This window comes from Mus caroli, unplaced genomic scaffold (genome assembly GCF_978045245.1).
Source record: "Mus caroli unplaced genomic scaffold, Mus_caroli_1 scaffold_1, whole genome shotgun sequence".
Lineage (NCBI taxonomy): Eukaryota > Metazoa > Chordata > Mammalia > Rodentia > Muridae > Mus > Mus caroli.
The window spans coordinates 174,641,628-174,655,889 of record NW_028227256.1 but is presented as its reverse complement, the minus strand read 5'-3'; the positions used below and the strand labels follow the sequence as shown (position 1 = coordinate 174,655,889).

General features: G+C 41.1%; 1 protein-coding gene across 6 annotated transcripts in view; it reads right to left on the bottom strand.

Annotated features, from left to right (window-relative positions):
* The window catches only part of Sdccag8 (SHH signaling and ciliogenesis regulator SDCCAG8), a 195,942-nt gene that overhangs the window by 171,929 nt on the left and 9,751 nt on the right, over nucleotides 1-14,262 (bottom strand). For 5 of the 6 annotated variants that reach the window (XM_029481038.2, XM_021162638.3, XM_085843266.1 and 2 more), the window contains exons 2-5: nucleotides 11,384-11,536; nucleotides 10,017-10,102; nucleotides 7,206-7,319; nucleotides 5,012-5,137 (exon numbers count right to left, since the gene is read on the bottom strand). In XM_029481038.2, coding sequence (XP_029336898.1) covers nucleotides 5,012-5,137; nucleotides 7,206-7,319; nucleotides 10,017-10,102; nucleotides 11,384-11,536 — 479 coding nt within the window. Of the gene's footprint in view, nucleotides 1-5,011; nucleotides 5,138-7,205; nucleotides 7,320-10,016; nucleotides 10,103-11,383; nucleotides 11,550-14,262 lie in introns of all 6 variants that reach the window. The other variant, XM_085843267.1, reaches the window with a different exon arrangement.

Genomic DNA, 14,262 nt, shown 5'->3' with positions numbered 1-14,262 from the left:
TTGAGTGATGGAAACGTTTATGCTTATTAGATGACATAGGTTCCTCCAAGGCTTCATGAAGGGGGGCAGGGTTTACCAGAAATCTTGTTAGACAGGGAAACTCTTGGCCTCCCTGTTCTCTGAGGATAGGAGAGCTAGCTGGAGACTGACTTGCCAATGACTACTGGTTTGTTTGGTCATTAACAAATCAACCATGCCTATGTAAGGAGTCTTCTTAAAATTCCAGATAATAGGGGGTTGGGGAATTTCTGGGTTGGTCAACACATCATTGTGCTATAATAAACTTTTCTCTAAAACTGACCCTCTGTGATCTGTGTATTTCAGTTCTCTAATCCATTATTTTTTTTTTTAGACAAAAACTTGAAAGCCATTGGCTTTTGTGGCAGTTGAGGTTTTCAGGATCATAGCTCCAAGTCAAGAAAAGTTCACTTCTTAAAAGACATTGCAATACTTGGATCTTAGGACTAACTCACAGGAGAGGATGTTGGACACTGAGAGCAATGAGAAATTTCAATTAGTTTTCTGGAGAAGTTCTGGTCCTAGTGTGTCATTTAGATGAACAAACCCTTCCATAAAGGGGCAGCCTCCCAAGAAGCTGGGTGGAGAGAGGAGCTCCACTGCAGGAGCATTCACAGATTCACAGGCAGTTTGCATCACTGTTAAGGGAAGTGGAAATGTGAGGGTTCTTTGGAAAGTCAGTGGGATGGTGTTTTGCTGAGGCAAACATGTGAAGGAACGTTGCGTTAAAGTGGTCACAGGTGTGAAAGGCTAAGGCAGACTCCTGAAGAAACGTTTTGCTGAAGCAGACACAGGAGAGAGGATGTTCTGCTAAAGCAAGAAAGTACACCTGATGAAGGATTTTTCGATAACAACATGCATGTACTGGTCAGCTTTACATTGTGTAGCTGAGAGCTGAGCTGCATTTTGCCAGGACGCCATAGAGAGAAATGCACCAAAAAACTTCTGGTGGTGTGCTGCAGCTTCTTGATGCTTCCAAGGACTCGGGCTGATTGGCAGAGTGATGTCAGCTAAGACAAGCGCTCGTGCTGAGGCAAGGCATGTGGAGGACACGTGATGTATGAAGGGACTAAATAGAACTTGACGAACAGTGGCAGAGGCTGAGCTTGGCTTATTTAGAGAGCTAGCTGTGCAACAGCTTGTCAGTCTCGCAGCATTGCTGATCATTGCTGAGAGAGGCACAGCCAGGAACTTCTCAGGGCATTCCTCTGGGTCCCTCCTGCTGATTCAAGCTGAAGCTATGGCCATGTTATCTCTGCTAGGTCATGTCTCCACTGTTGATTCGTGTTTGCTATCCCAACCCTACTGAACTGCACTGCTGTGTCTCTGTGAAAAGTTTGTTGCCGCCATCTGCTAACCTGTAAACTGAACTGCGGATTTTCAGACAACACAGACAGGAGTTGCTCCAAAGAAATTTTCTAAACAGGTCCACTCCCCCCATATCCTTTCTTTCCCACCCTCTGGTGGGTGGTGGGCTAAAAGAGGGTTAACTCGTTCAAGAATTAATATTTTTAAAAAGGTTTGAAAAATTAAAGTTACAATTAAAAGAGGTGTGCTGGCTGGTTTTGTGTGTTACCTTGACACTAGCTGGAGTTATCACCCAGAAAGAAGCTTCAGTTGGGGAAATGCCTCCATGAGATGCAGCTGTGGGGCATTTTCTCAATTAGTGATCAATGGGCCCCGCCCATTGGGAGTAGTGCCATCCCTAGGCTGGTAGTCTTGGTTTCTATAAGAAAGCAAGCTGAGCAAGCCAGGGGAAGCAAGCCAGTAAGAAACATCCCTCCAAGGCCTCTGAATCAGCTCCTGCTTCCTGACCTGCTTGAGTTCCAGTCCAGACTTCCTTTGGTGATGAACAGTAGTGTGGAAAGTGTAAGCTGAATAAACCTTTTCCTCCCCAACTTGCTTCTTGTTTGTGCAGGAATAGAAACCCTGACTAAGAAAGAGATAAAGTAGAGGGTGGGGAGAGTAGGAGGCCAGGGAATGAATCCGGGTCCCAGGCCAACACGTCTGCAAGCTATTGTGTAAGTAGGGCCGTGTCTTACAAGATCTGCTCATAGTCTGTTGCTTCTGAAATCAATCCAGGATGAGGTAATAATTCCTCTAGAGAAACTGGCTAATGCCTACAGACCACAGATTGCAGGCCCTTGATAGAAAATATTATTATTCTTTAGAAATAAGTGCTTGTCTTCTACAGATAGCTTTTAAAAACTTGAATAGTATTTAACCAATTTTTTAAATCCTTAAAACCATTGAAAACTTCTTATTTACTTACTGTAGGAAATATTAGTACAGAAACTGACCCAGAAACGTTCTACTTATAAATCCTATCCTAGATCTTTGAGTTAGTGCCAAAAATCTCTAATAAGTAACATATTTTTTTATATTATACTTTTTAGCTACAGAGAACGCTTTTCTGACAGGAAACTTTCATGGGGATTAAACTATGATTTTAAAAGATGATTGATGCATACTGTGAATAGTTTTAGTTTTAATAATACCATTACCATTCCTCTATAACATCTAGGTAATCAACCCACCCAGAAGTTCCAAATCTTGGGGGCTTGCCTGCAAGTGCAGAGATAGAATTGAGGAACACAATTCTTTCTTTTCTGGGAGAAACCTCTGGGCATTATGGTTTGGTTCAATGCAAGCATCTCTTACTAATTTATACAAACAGGGAACAAAACATGAGCTTAGGTAACTGCATTCAAGGGGGTCAAGACAGCCTGGGCTCCAGTTCTTGCTTCACCATTTTGTAGCTCTGTGACAGAGTGTCAGATACTTAACTACTACATATTTTAACTTTCTCCTCTGAAACACAAATAGTAGCACTTGCCTTGCATGGCTATTGTGAAACTGAAATAATACAAGGAAAATAACAGGCTTGATGCAGTGCCTGATACATACTCATGCAGTCAGAATAAATGGTAATTACTATATATTATTTCAGTCTTTTACAGAAGAGGATATTGGGACACTGGGAAATCTAAGTTCAAATTAACCTAAAGCACTGCTGAGACTTAGTCTGAATATGAGTCACTAAAAAAGCCTATTTTTCCTTGAGGAAGATAATATTCCTAACTCACCAACATTTAAGATATGCTAAAAAGTTTTATTCATATTAATTTCAACACTGTATCAAGAAAGCATTGGAGAAAGACCTGTTTACCTACCCAAGTAAGCAGCAAGCACAACTGTACAACAACAGTGATATCACAGAGACTAAAAGGCTGGCCAGCACACCTACTACAGTTATTCCTGGGTTTGCATCCCTTTCACTACATGGGAATGAGTAAGATCGATATCACAGCCCCTAGAACCTTGTCTTGTCTATGATTATGACTGTAATTTCCTTTTGGCAAATCCTCTTTGCTCAGACTGAAAGGCAGAAGTGCAGTGACCATCGCTTCCTTCCCTGCTCATGCCCCCTGCCTCTTACTCACTCGTCTGCCTGATTTCCTCTCTCACTTCACTTCCTCTTCTTCCCACTTCTTTGCCACTGTATAAATATTGAGGCGATGAATAATTGACTCACTGCTCCATGATTATATATTTACAAGAACAGCACAGGACTATTTTTCTAAGGAGCATATCCAAGGACTTTTTATTGGATGATACCCTTTTTTCAATTTGACATCAAAATTATAAGCACTAAGGTGGAATGTTTAACCACCAATATTAGTAATCTTATAAAGCTTCAAAATAATTTTATATAAAGGAGTAAGTAACTTGTCACAAATGTAAATGTCAGCACAGAAAACAAACCGAATACTAATCATCAGCTCACTGATGAGTTTTCAAAGTCAACACAACCAGATGTTTCTCAACAGCCAACACACACACACACACACACACACACAACTCAAGGACCAGAAAGGAAATGCTGGGTCCGTCTAGGGGAAGCAAGCTACAAAACCAAAATCAGATGACACTTAACTACATCATCAAGACTCTCACATATTATTTTTCATAGATATGATTTACTAATGATGCCTACATCTAGAAACCACAAAGTCTATGACAAAGTAAGCTGCAACCGGCAAACATCAGAACTGCCCCATGGAAGGTAGAATTTGTATAACTTGCAGGGGTCTTTAGACTCTACAGAGTCTAAACGGTCTTTAGAGAGTCTAAAGAGCATTGATCCATTCTTCAAAGTCTGGGCCGATGACACTAGAGACAAGAGGCAGCCTGAGGCTCACATTCCTAGGATCCAACCAGACCAGAAAAATCTTGGGGACTCTCAGGGGATGGATCCCAGGAACTCTCACGGTAGACCCTGACAAGGGTAAAGCTTCTCAAATCACCATTAAAGGAACTAATTACTATGAGCATGGCTGATCAAACTACTTAGTAAATACCAGGACAAACAAACGGTGCAGACACAGAACAGAATCTTGATTCTCAGACTCAGACCAGGGTTCTTCCTACCACACAGTGCTGCTCATCTAAGATCTTAGAGCTCAAGAGAAATGTAGAGAAAGTCAACAGATCTGGGTGAGATGCTGAACCATTCATTCCTAGACTAGCACAGTTCCTCCTATGTAACACATTCTCTCCTTGATGGTTCCTCTTTCCATATGGAAAAGGCATAAAAGCATGGAGAAGACACCCGGGGACCTCCAGGCCCATGTTCTGTCACCTCTCCCACTCCACCACAGCTGAGTCTTAACTATTAAAGCGCCATGCAAATCTGAGCATGGCATTCTCACCAAATGGAACAAGTATGTCCAAATTATGGATCATGGGACATATGCACCCCAGAACAGCTTTCAGTGTAATGTAGCCCAACACCAAATCATCGAATTATTTAAAGTACCATGAGTTAGTTAGTTTGTGGGGTTTTTTTCTTTACAACTCAACTTCATAGTTCTTGAGTATGAACTTCGTAGAAAATACTATTATGTCAAAAGGTTGGAACCAGTTGAAAAGCTGGGAAAAAGGTAGGAAGAAACATTCAAAATAAAAGATTATGGTTATAAACACCACTCACAGATGCATCCAGGAATGTTTGCTCCCTCAGTGTCTCCTCGTGTCGTTGAGATTTCAGTTCTTGCTGGAGCCTTTCATTCTCAAGTACAACTACTTGCACCCTATTTTTCATTCCAGATAATTCATCCTTTAAAAAGCAGAAATCAAAACACATTAATGCTTAAGAAACACTTATATTAATTAATTACTTGGAATTCAACATGAAATAAATTATGGAAGATTTATACCATCAAATTCCTGATGTACAACAAATATATTAAGGTAAGAAAGGAAACCCAGCTCTAGGAAATATTATCTAGTATTTGGGTTACTTAAGGGATAGTTGACATCTGCTGGTAGCCATACCACAACGTGTTATTATTTTGTTTCTACAAGGAATCAAAGAAAAGTCTTAGTTAAAATGGTTATCTAAGAGACTTTTCCAAATGAGGCAATCTGCTGAAAATTAAGTAAAGTACTACCTACCAATGATTAAATGTCAATAACGTATGAGGACTAAATGGAGGGAGAGAGCCAAGGCATAGAAATATGCAGTGTTTATCAACTGGTACCCAGAAGAAGTACAAATGAAGCAGACTGGAGTAAAGTTTGAGCACTTTTGTTTATATATTATCACTGGCTGAGCATCATGTAATATAAGCAACGGAGGAAGTCACAACTTGAATAGCTACTGAGTGGTAACTTACTTTCTGAAAACAAAACAAAACAAAAACACTCAAAAATACAGATACAGGTAAGCTACTATTCATTGCTACTACAGTCAAAAGCTATTGTGTAATGTGCAGATTCCTTTTACCTACCTTAGGAAAAAAGCCTGTAATTAAATGTTGTAACTGAAAAAGTAAGTTCCAGAAGTCCAGTTCTTAGTCCAGCATGTAATTAAGTTACAAAGTATCAAATCAATCTCTCTAATAAAAATTCTTCTTAGACCCACCTCAGAGTTGAAGTCACAGAGAAAGCTGAGCCCTTAAGTCAGAGAAAACATGCTTAGAACTACAACAATGGAACAGAAACCTTTATGAAACCTCTGCAGAAGCCAATACTTAGGGAGAAAAATCCAAATGATAACTGACTCAAGGCTCAGTGTGGGTCAGTTTAAGGTCTAAAGACTCTTGGGTGATCTAGGAGCCCTCAGCATTTGAATTCCATGGCTACCAAGTACTCAAGGTAAAAGTTAGAAATGAATCTACTCATGCCAGGAAGGGGGAGGCAGTGCCTATGAAATATGCCCAGGACCTGTCTCCTCTATAACAAGGCGTTACTCGGGCAGAAATACTTCAAAGGACCTATAGGCACCGGCTTTATGAAAACCTTTATGGGTTCAGTGAAACGTGAAAGGGACTCACATATTGGACAGCACCTTGTATCCCCCATGACTTTCCATACCAGTAGGGCTCTCTTGTAACAGAGGAGAAATTCAACCTACAGAAATTCTTTCAAAGACTCTCTAGGGAACCCTGAAGACAGCAGAGGAGACAATTCCAAGACCACAGAAGAAATTTTAGCCTGATGTCTATAATAAGAGCAAACCATAAAAATAGCCTAACTTCTAGTCATAAAACCGTGAAGCCTCACAGTAAAAGCCAGTTCTACTGTGTTAGGCCTTTGTTCTGTGAGAAATACCATAAGCAACTTGGGGGAGGAAAGGGTTTATTTAGCGTATACATTCTGATTCAGTCCATTACTGAAGGAAGACAGGGCAGGAACTCAAGGCAGGAGCTTGAGAGCAGGAGCTAGAGCAGAGGCCACAGAGGCCTCACTCACTGGCTGGATTTTTATGATTCACTTGGCTTGCTTTCTTTTACAAGGCACAGCACTGCCCACAGTGGACATAGCAACCAGTACTAAGAGAGTGCCCCACAGACATGCTCACAAGTCAATCTGATGGAGGCACTTCCTCAACCAAGGTTGCCTCTTCCTAGAGGGCTCTGCTTGTGTTGAAGTTGACAAACACAAACCAACACAGCTACTGAAACTAGTTATTATCACTTAGTACACTATGTATAGCATTAACACCAACTTCAACAACAAAATAACAAAACTACTGAGCAATTAACCAATCAGAAATGGCACGAAGGACAGTACAACATAAGAATAGTTATTTTCAGTGGATCACAGTAAACATGAAAACTAAGAATTGCAAACTTCTATACAACGGATGACTGGCATACACTGAGGTCCTATGAGCAACTTACCTTGCAGAACTTGACTTCTGCTTCTAAATGGTGGATATATTGAGACTGGTCGTTAATGATAGGAACGAGGTTGTGCATGGTGGGCATGCTGCCATCGTCACATTCTGACAGCCGCTACAACAGAAAGGATGAATTAAGCCGCTCCAGATTTAGCAGAGAATCATCTGGTTACCCTCTCTACGCACAACTTAGTGCCGGTGCGACATAAGCAAAGACTAGACCACAGTGTACTAGATCACAGTGTACTAGATGACCACAGTGTACTAGACCACAGTGTACTAGACCACAGTGTACTAGATCACAGTGTACTAGATGACCACAGTGTACTAGATCACAGTGTACTAGATCACAGTGTACTAGATCACAGTGTACTAGACCACAGTGTACTAGATCACAGCGCACACAGAGTATTTAATTCTCTAGTCTATAAATTCTACAAGTATAAGACATGAATATCAGTTTTGAAAGGCAGAAAATAACAGTTATTAAAAGCACATGACACATGGAGTTTCCTTTTCAGAACAGGATATTATAACTGGCTTGGGATGGGCTACCTGCTTAACTACTTCACAATGTGACATTTCATTCATGAATGGTGCCACAGAAGAGGCATGTCTCCTGATATTCACATCAGCTCAAGGAAGAGACATCACAAGTCAAAGGCACACCAGGGAAGCAAAATTCTGTTTCAAAGGTCACATTAGAAAAGCGAGATTTTGAGCTTTCGAGCTTTCAATTTTTTGTTGTTGCTGCTGAATGGATTTTTTGGGCCCAGAGGCGTGTAGAAGTGGAGGTGTAAACACAGTCTAGCAGCAATTCAAAATTATGCATTCTGGTGCACAGACCCTCTAAGCCTGCACCCTACAGGAGATACACAAGCTGCACTGTGTAGCCCGAGGAGACACTTCAGAAAAAGGTCTACTGCTGTTGGGTTTTAAGGAAGATGAAATTAGGAAAAGGGAAATGAGAGTCAACCAGTCAGCCTGACCAGAAGGCTTGCAAAGGAAACTTTTCTTCCTCACTCAGTTGATTTTATAGCTTTGGCAGAGTATTATTCCTGGCTAAAGTATTTTCTGTAGCAAGAGCTGGGCTGAGTTGAAAAGAATCAACTCTGAACTAGGTCAAAATCATAGTCTAGGCCTTAGGTCCACCCAGTTATGTCACAGGCTTGCTAAAAGAGCACTGTGCCTGAGTCCTGGAATTTCTGCAATCATAAAAGAAATGATATAGTTAGAATTCTTTAGAAACCCATAAAGTATGACATAAATATTAACACATCATAGTAGCAGTGGCCACCTCATGATTCCAGTATGTGTGACAACTTGCAGAAGATATGGAAATAAACCTGGTGGGGAAACAAGTGGGGCGGAGAGAAATGCTATAGGCTTCTGCAACTTCTCAAGTGTTGTGATCGAGCTACAGATGATCTGAGGTGGCTCCAGGCAAGGCCAGGGCGGTGGCTGCTTTCCCTGTCCTCACTGAGGCTCAAGGACAGATGAGTCAGATCCAGCTAAACAACACATGCTGTGCCCCAGTTTGTTCTTGAATACATAACCATACCCTAAAAGCTGTATGTAAGCTTATGTACTAAACAATAAAGTTAGATCTGCACCCTGATGCTGCTCTCCAGAGTCTGAATCCTAGGAATCTTCATGTGCTCCAACTCTTTCCCCCATTTCCTGGTCTCTGATCCAGAACAACTGAGCATAAAGCCTGCATGCTGCACTCCAGAAACGAGTGGCGTCCCTCGACTCACACAGTGTCATAATGGCACCCTCACAGGGGGTCTGCATCCTTCCAAGCACATACTTTTATGCTTAATTCTTACTTTACAGAAATTCAATTCACTCGTATATTCAATATTTATAGCTATTGATTATAATTTTATAACAACACATTTTATCACTCAGTGCATTTACTACTGCTGGCTTTTGGTTTCTAGAATGCTCTGAAGAGCAAAAGGTGAATGGAGTGCTTTCAAGTCAATTAGAGGAAGTTGCTAGAGCTGCTGCATACTCAGATGTGCTTATCAGCTTAGAAGACAGAGCTGAATCCTGGGATGTGGAGCCTACTGGGTCAGGTAGGTAGGAAGGTTCTCTACCACACACAGAGTGGCTGCTGTACAAATGTACAGGTCTACTTACAAGAGTACATATACTAGTGTGAGAACCTCCACTATGTATTTATATATACTAACTATGAGCTGTGCTAATTAGAAGTCACTACCATGTCAGAATCTACCATTAAATACACTCTCATAACATAATACAGCATGTTAGAAGCACATGGGTTTTATAAGAGTAAAACCAGGCACCATTGAGATGGACAGTAAATCTAGGTTTTTTTTTAAAAATTTGAATACATAGATATCTAAGCTTTAACAAACTCTTCAAAGTATATATAATTTCCAAAAAACGATTCATAATTTCTCACTATTTATAACACTAAATAAAATAGCATTACAAGGGAGAGGGCCTAACATTACAATTAGTAACTTCGACAAATGATCAAATATAGACATGAACTTGTAAAAAATATAACGAAAAGTTAGGCCTTTGTATTGACTGTCGCTTTTACAAACTCACTAACTGTTGCAAAATACATTTATCAAACTGTTCTCTGGACCACATTTTTGAAGGAAAAAAATAAATTGAAAATATCAAAATTCCTTCAGCTCAAGTGGAAGAATGCTTCTCTAGAACTACTCTGGCTGTAATCTGGACCTTGTGCAACACACACGAAGTGACACAGGAAATTGAAGCTAAGCTGGGAGGCCAGGGCTTTTGTCAGGCTTCAAAGGGTGACACTCACCGAAGGGGACAACTTTCGTCTTCGTGGTAGAGATGTCTCATTTTCCTTATTTGTTTGTTGACGCAACAAAGCTTTCAGTTGATTGACTGCAGGGCGAAAGCAATGGATTTATCGGCCTTGCTTGAGATTCACAGGTTACGCACAGCTCAGGCTGTAAATGTCCCTCAAAGACCACACAGCAAAGAATATGCCCTCATTTAACATTAATGGGAGGTAAAAGAAATTAGGAGAGGTAGGACCTAGTGAAGAGCTGGGATTTGATTATTAAAACAAGTTATTAAATTAAATTTGATTATCAAGCTATTAAGTGGAGGAAGTCTTCAAGTCTCTGTGGACAGTGGGATCCCGCCTCTTCTTCCTCTTTTTCCCTTCCTGGCGTGAGGTAAGTAGCCTTACCCATCTGCATGCACCTCCCTGATGGGCTGCCCTGACACATGCCCAGAAGCAAGGCCAATCAATAATGGGCTGAATCGTGCAAAACTAGAACCAAAACAAACCTGTAAGGTATGCCGGCAGACCCCAGTAATATCATCACTTGGGAGACACAGGCAGGGGCAAGACCACAAGTCCCAGCTCACTTTGCCTACAAAGAGGGTTCCTGGCTATCCTGGGATTCATATTGAGACCCATCTCAATATATATATATTCTCTATAGGTTTGTTTATCTCAGATGTTGCTATAGTGATAGAAAGTAGACTAACATTTTACTACTAAACATCAATCCAACAAATACTACTTAAACTTCTATTAGACAACAAGAACTTTGCTATTAGCTGGGACACAAAGAAAAAAAATCAAAACTCTACCTCTTGAGTAAGAATTTAATAAATCAAACAGTTACAGCAGTAGATATAAGCTTTTAATGTAAATTGAGAGCTGCATATAAGGCTTCAAGGGCAGGGAATACAATTCATGCTTGCTTTCACATAGGTGCTAACAGCAGCAGTGAACAGGAGTTCAGCATGCTTAAAAGAGTGGAAAGATGTCAGGGGTTGGTTTCAGTCACAAGGCACTGAAGGTGTAAAGGTATACATGCCTGGTCAGGGGTTGCTAAGAGATGGCTGCTTTCGAAGACAGATGGCTCAGATGAGGCTTGTGAAAGGATGGCTAAGAAGATAGCAAGGAAAAAATAGGACTAGGAAATACTGTTATGTTAGGAAAATATTGTTAATCTATCCTAAGGATTTTGGACTTCAGTCTATAGGATTTTGAATGTTAAAAGAAGAAAGCCAAGTAAAGGAATTTTATTGCTCTTTTGTTACACAGCAATAGAAACGTAGCAGTAGAGTGGCCAACTGGGCAGAGGGAAGCCTATGGAGTTGGGAGAGCCCACTATGTGCCAGGCTCCAGCTGACAGTCACACTCACCAGCATGGCTGTGCTGCAGCTCATGCCAGGCCACCCCTGTGTCCTCATTTTCTACGTTGATGCTGGTGGAAGGATCCAGTGCATCTTCTTCTACAGTGACATCCACTTCTCTCAGGGCACATTTCAACTGGTGAATGCTTCTATTGGCACGTTCTGCAACAAAAACCTGATGAGAGTCAGGGCCAATAAAGTGGTGTCAATCACCCAAATCCTTGACCAACAAGCATCGTCAAAAGATGGATCTGTTTTAGGGGAACCTTGTGGTACAGAGCAGAACTCTAGCTTCAGCTAGCTAAGAAATAGAGGACGAAAGAGAAGATGAAATCCAGGTAGAATTTAGACTTGGGGATCTCTACAGTCTCTGTTCCGGCCATCATGAACATTCAGTGCGTATGATACAAGCAGCAAGGAGGACTGAATAGCAGAGCTCCCTGATAATCACTGCCTTGGGGAGGTTCCTTCCTTTTCCTTGGTGCTTGAGACTCACCTGTTCCACCTAGAGACATGAGGTGAGCAGACAGAACCATTCAGGAGACTCAGTCACTCCAAGCTCTGGCCTAGGGAAGCCTCACTTTCTCCACATATCTCCATGTCCATATTCCTGCCCCACCAAAAGGATTCAAGCCGACTGCCCTATGATCGAGAGTTGGCCAGCAGGGTTAGCAAGCACAGTGGCAACCCCGACTGTGCAGTCCTGGCTGACTCCATCTCACACACAGATACTTGGTTAGCAGAAATGACCGCCCCTGAGCAGAAACTGAAACTGACCAGAACACAGTGACATAAGCTATCTATGATTGAATACTTTAAGGTATACTGTTATAATAGCTTGTGTCTAAAAATAGCCTCAGGGTCATACTGCACTTCCTCACACGCCTAAATTTGCACTAGCAGGCTGCACTGACAGTTATAGCTCATCTTCACAAGGGTCAGCAGGTCTTACTTTCTCTGTCTTGAATGATTATTTAAGCGCTGGCCACCCTGTTGGGGAGACAGGGGAAGGGGACAGGCTCTGTGACTGCTAGGGGCTCCTTTACTCTACCTGTCTTCCACCTAACTGCTCAGTGTAGCCTCCAAAAGATGCCAGAGATCATTTCACTGTAATGGCATGAAAATGAAGCTGGGCAGAGAATTTAGTTAGTAAAGTGCTTGCTCTGCAAACATGAGGGTCTAGATTCAGATCCCCAAACCCTTTGTAAAACTCTGCATGTGGCAGAGCAAACACGTAATCCCATTGCTGGTGAGGGCAAGAACAGATAGATTGCTGAGGCTCATTGGTCAGCCAGTCTAAATGGATCTATCAATTTCAGTTTACATCTCAAAAGAGAAAAGAAGAGAGCAATCAAGGAAAGACACTGAAGCTATCCTTTTTCTCCTTATGCACACACACAATCACAAGAACATGAACACACACACAATCAGACTGATAATTATTATCATCAGTTATCTATGAAAACACATTTTATGAACTATGTTCTTCATTTTCTCCAATGTTATTAACTTTTAAGTTTTATTACTTAATATTCCATGTTACAAAATATGCAATATGGTTACTTTACTTACAGAAACTCATCCTCTACATGAATAACACTAAAAAGAACCAGCCTTCCTGGTCTGAAATGGAAGATGAAATCCTATTGTCTTCATGGTGAGCTTAGTACCACTCTTTCTCCGTTCTGATCTGATTTCCACACAGACCTTCTTCTAAGCACAAACCTGGTGCTGAGTGACATCTAGGTCTGGTCCCTTCTTACTCATTCTGGGTTAAAGAAAGTCTGGATTAGATGCAGGCCTGTTTTAGCATTACAAGGAGCAGCAGTGGTTTTCTAAAACTCAATATTTTCTAAACAGACTTGTCAATGGAAAAGGAAAACCAAAGTGTTCTGACGTGTACTGCATTTCGGACATTTAGATTTATGCCCTTAAATCTATAAAGCACTTGGCTTTGTAGCATCCATTAGAAAGGAAACAGAGGGTTTGAGTAACATTGAAAGTATTCTCCACTGAGCTATCAAATTACTTCATTTCTAAGACAAAGAATAATTATTTATTTATACCCACTCTGATTAAAAGCTAAAAAGTTATATTAGGAAAAATTTACATGAAAAAATGCACAACAGTAAGTCCCTGTGAATACAGTTCTTTCACGAGATTATGATAATGGCAGGCTTATATATTTATTTTGTAGGGCTGGCGTTGAACTCTGGGCCTATGGGATGCTGGGCAAAGGCTCTACCACTAAGCCACATCCCTAACCTGTGGGCTAACTTGCAGCAACACTTTCAGTCCTGTTTCTAACACTATTCTATTCAGTCTTTCAGAGCCACACCAGCATTGCATGCTAAATCGCATCAAAGATAATACATGAAATTACTAGGCACTGAGCTCAACAATTAACCTCCCTCTAAAAGAGTATTTTGGTTTATCTGTTTTGTTTTTTTCAAGTACTCAATCAGTAGTTATAAGGGTCAGAGAAGAGATCTTTGCAAGAACTAAATCCTAAAACTAAGATCAAGTTAAATGACATTTTTAAATCATTTTAGCATAACATTTCAAAGCACTCTAAGTGGTTTCAATTCTTGACAGCAGCATGACAAACTGACTTAATCCTGAGGGGTAAATTAAGACTATTTAAGACAAATGAAATGCCATGACTCTTCAGCTGGAGCCACTGCCACAGAACTGCCTGTCATGTCATCCACCACTCACCAGCTGCAGCTCACTGGGGCCCACAAGTGAGGAAACAGATTAGACAGGAGGGCCCTTTATCATTTCTTACCCTGCTGCTCATGGCGACAACTTTATCTAACCATGAGCCAGAAAGAATATCCATTTCCTCTGTTCTCTGAGGCCACTTGTCTATTTCAGAATACATCCTG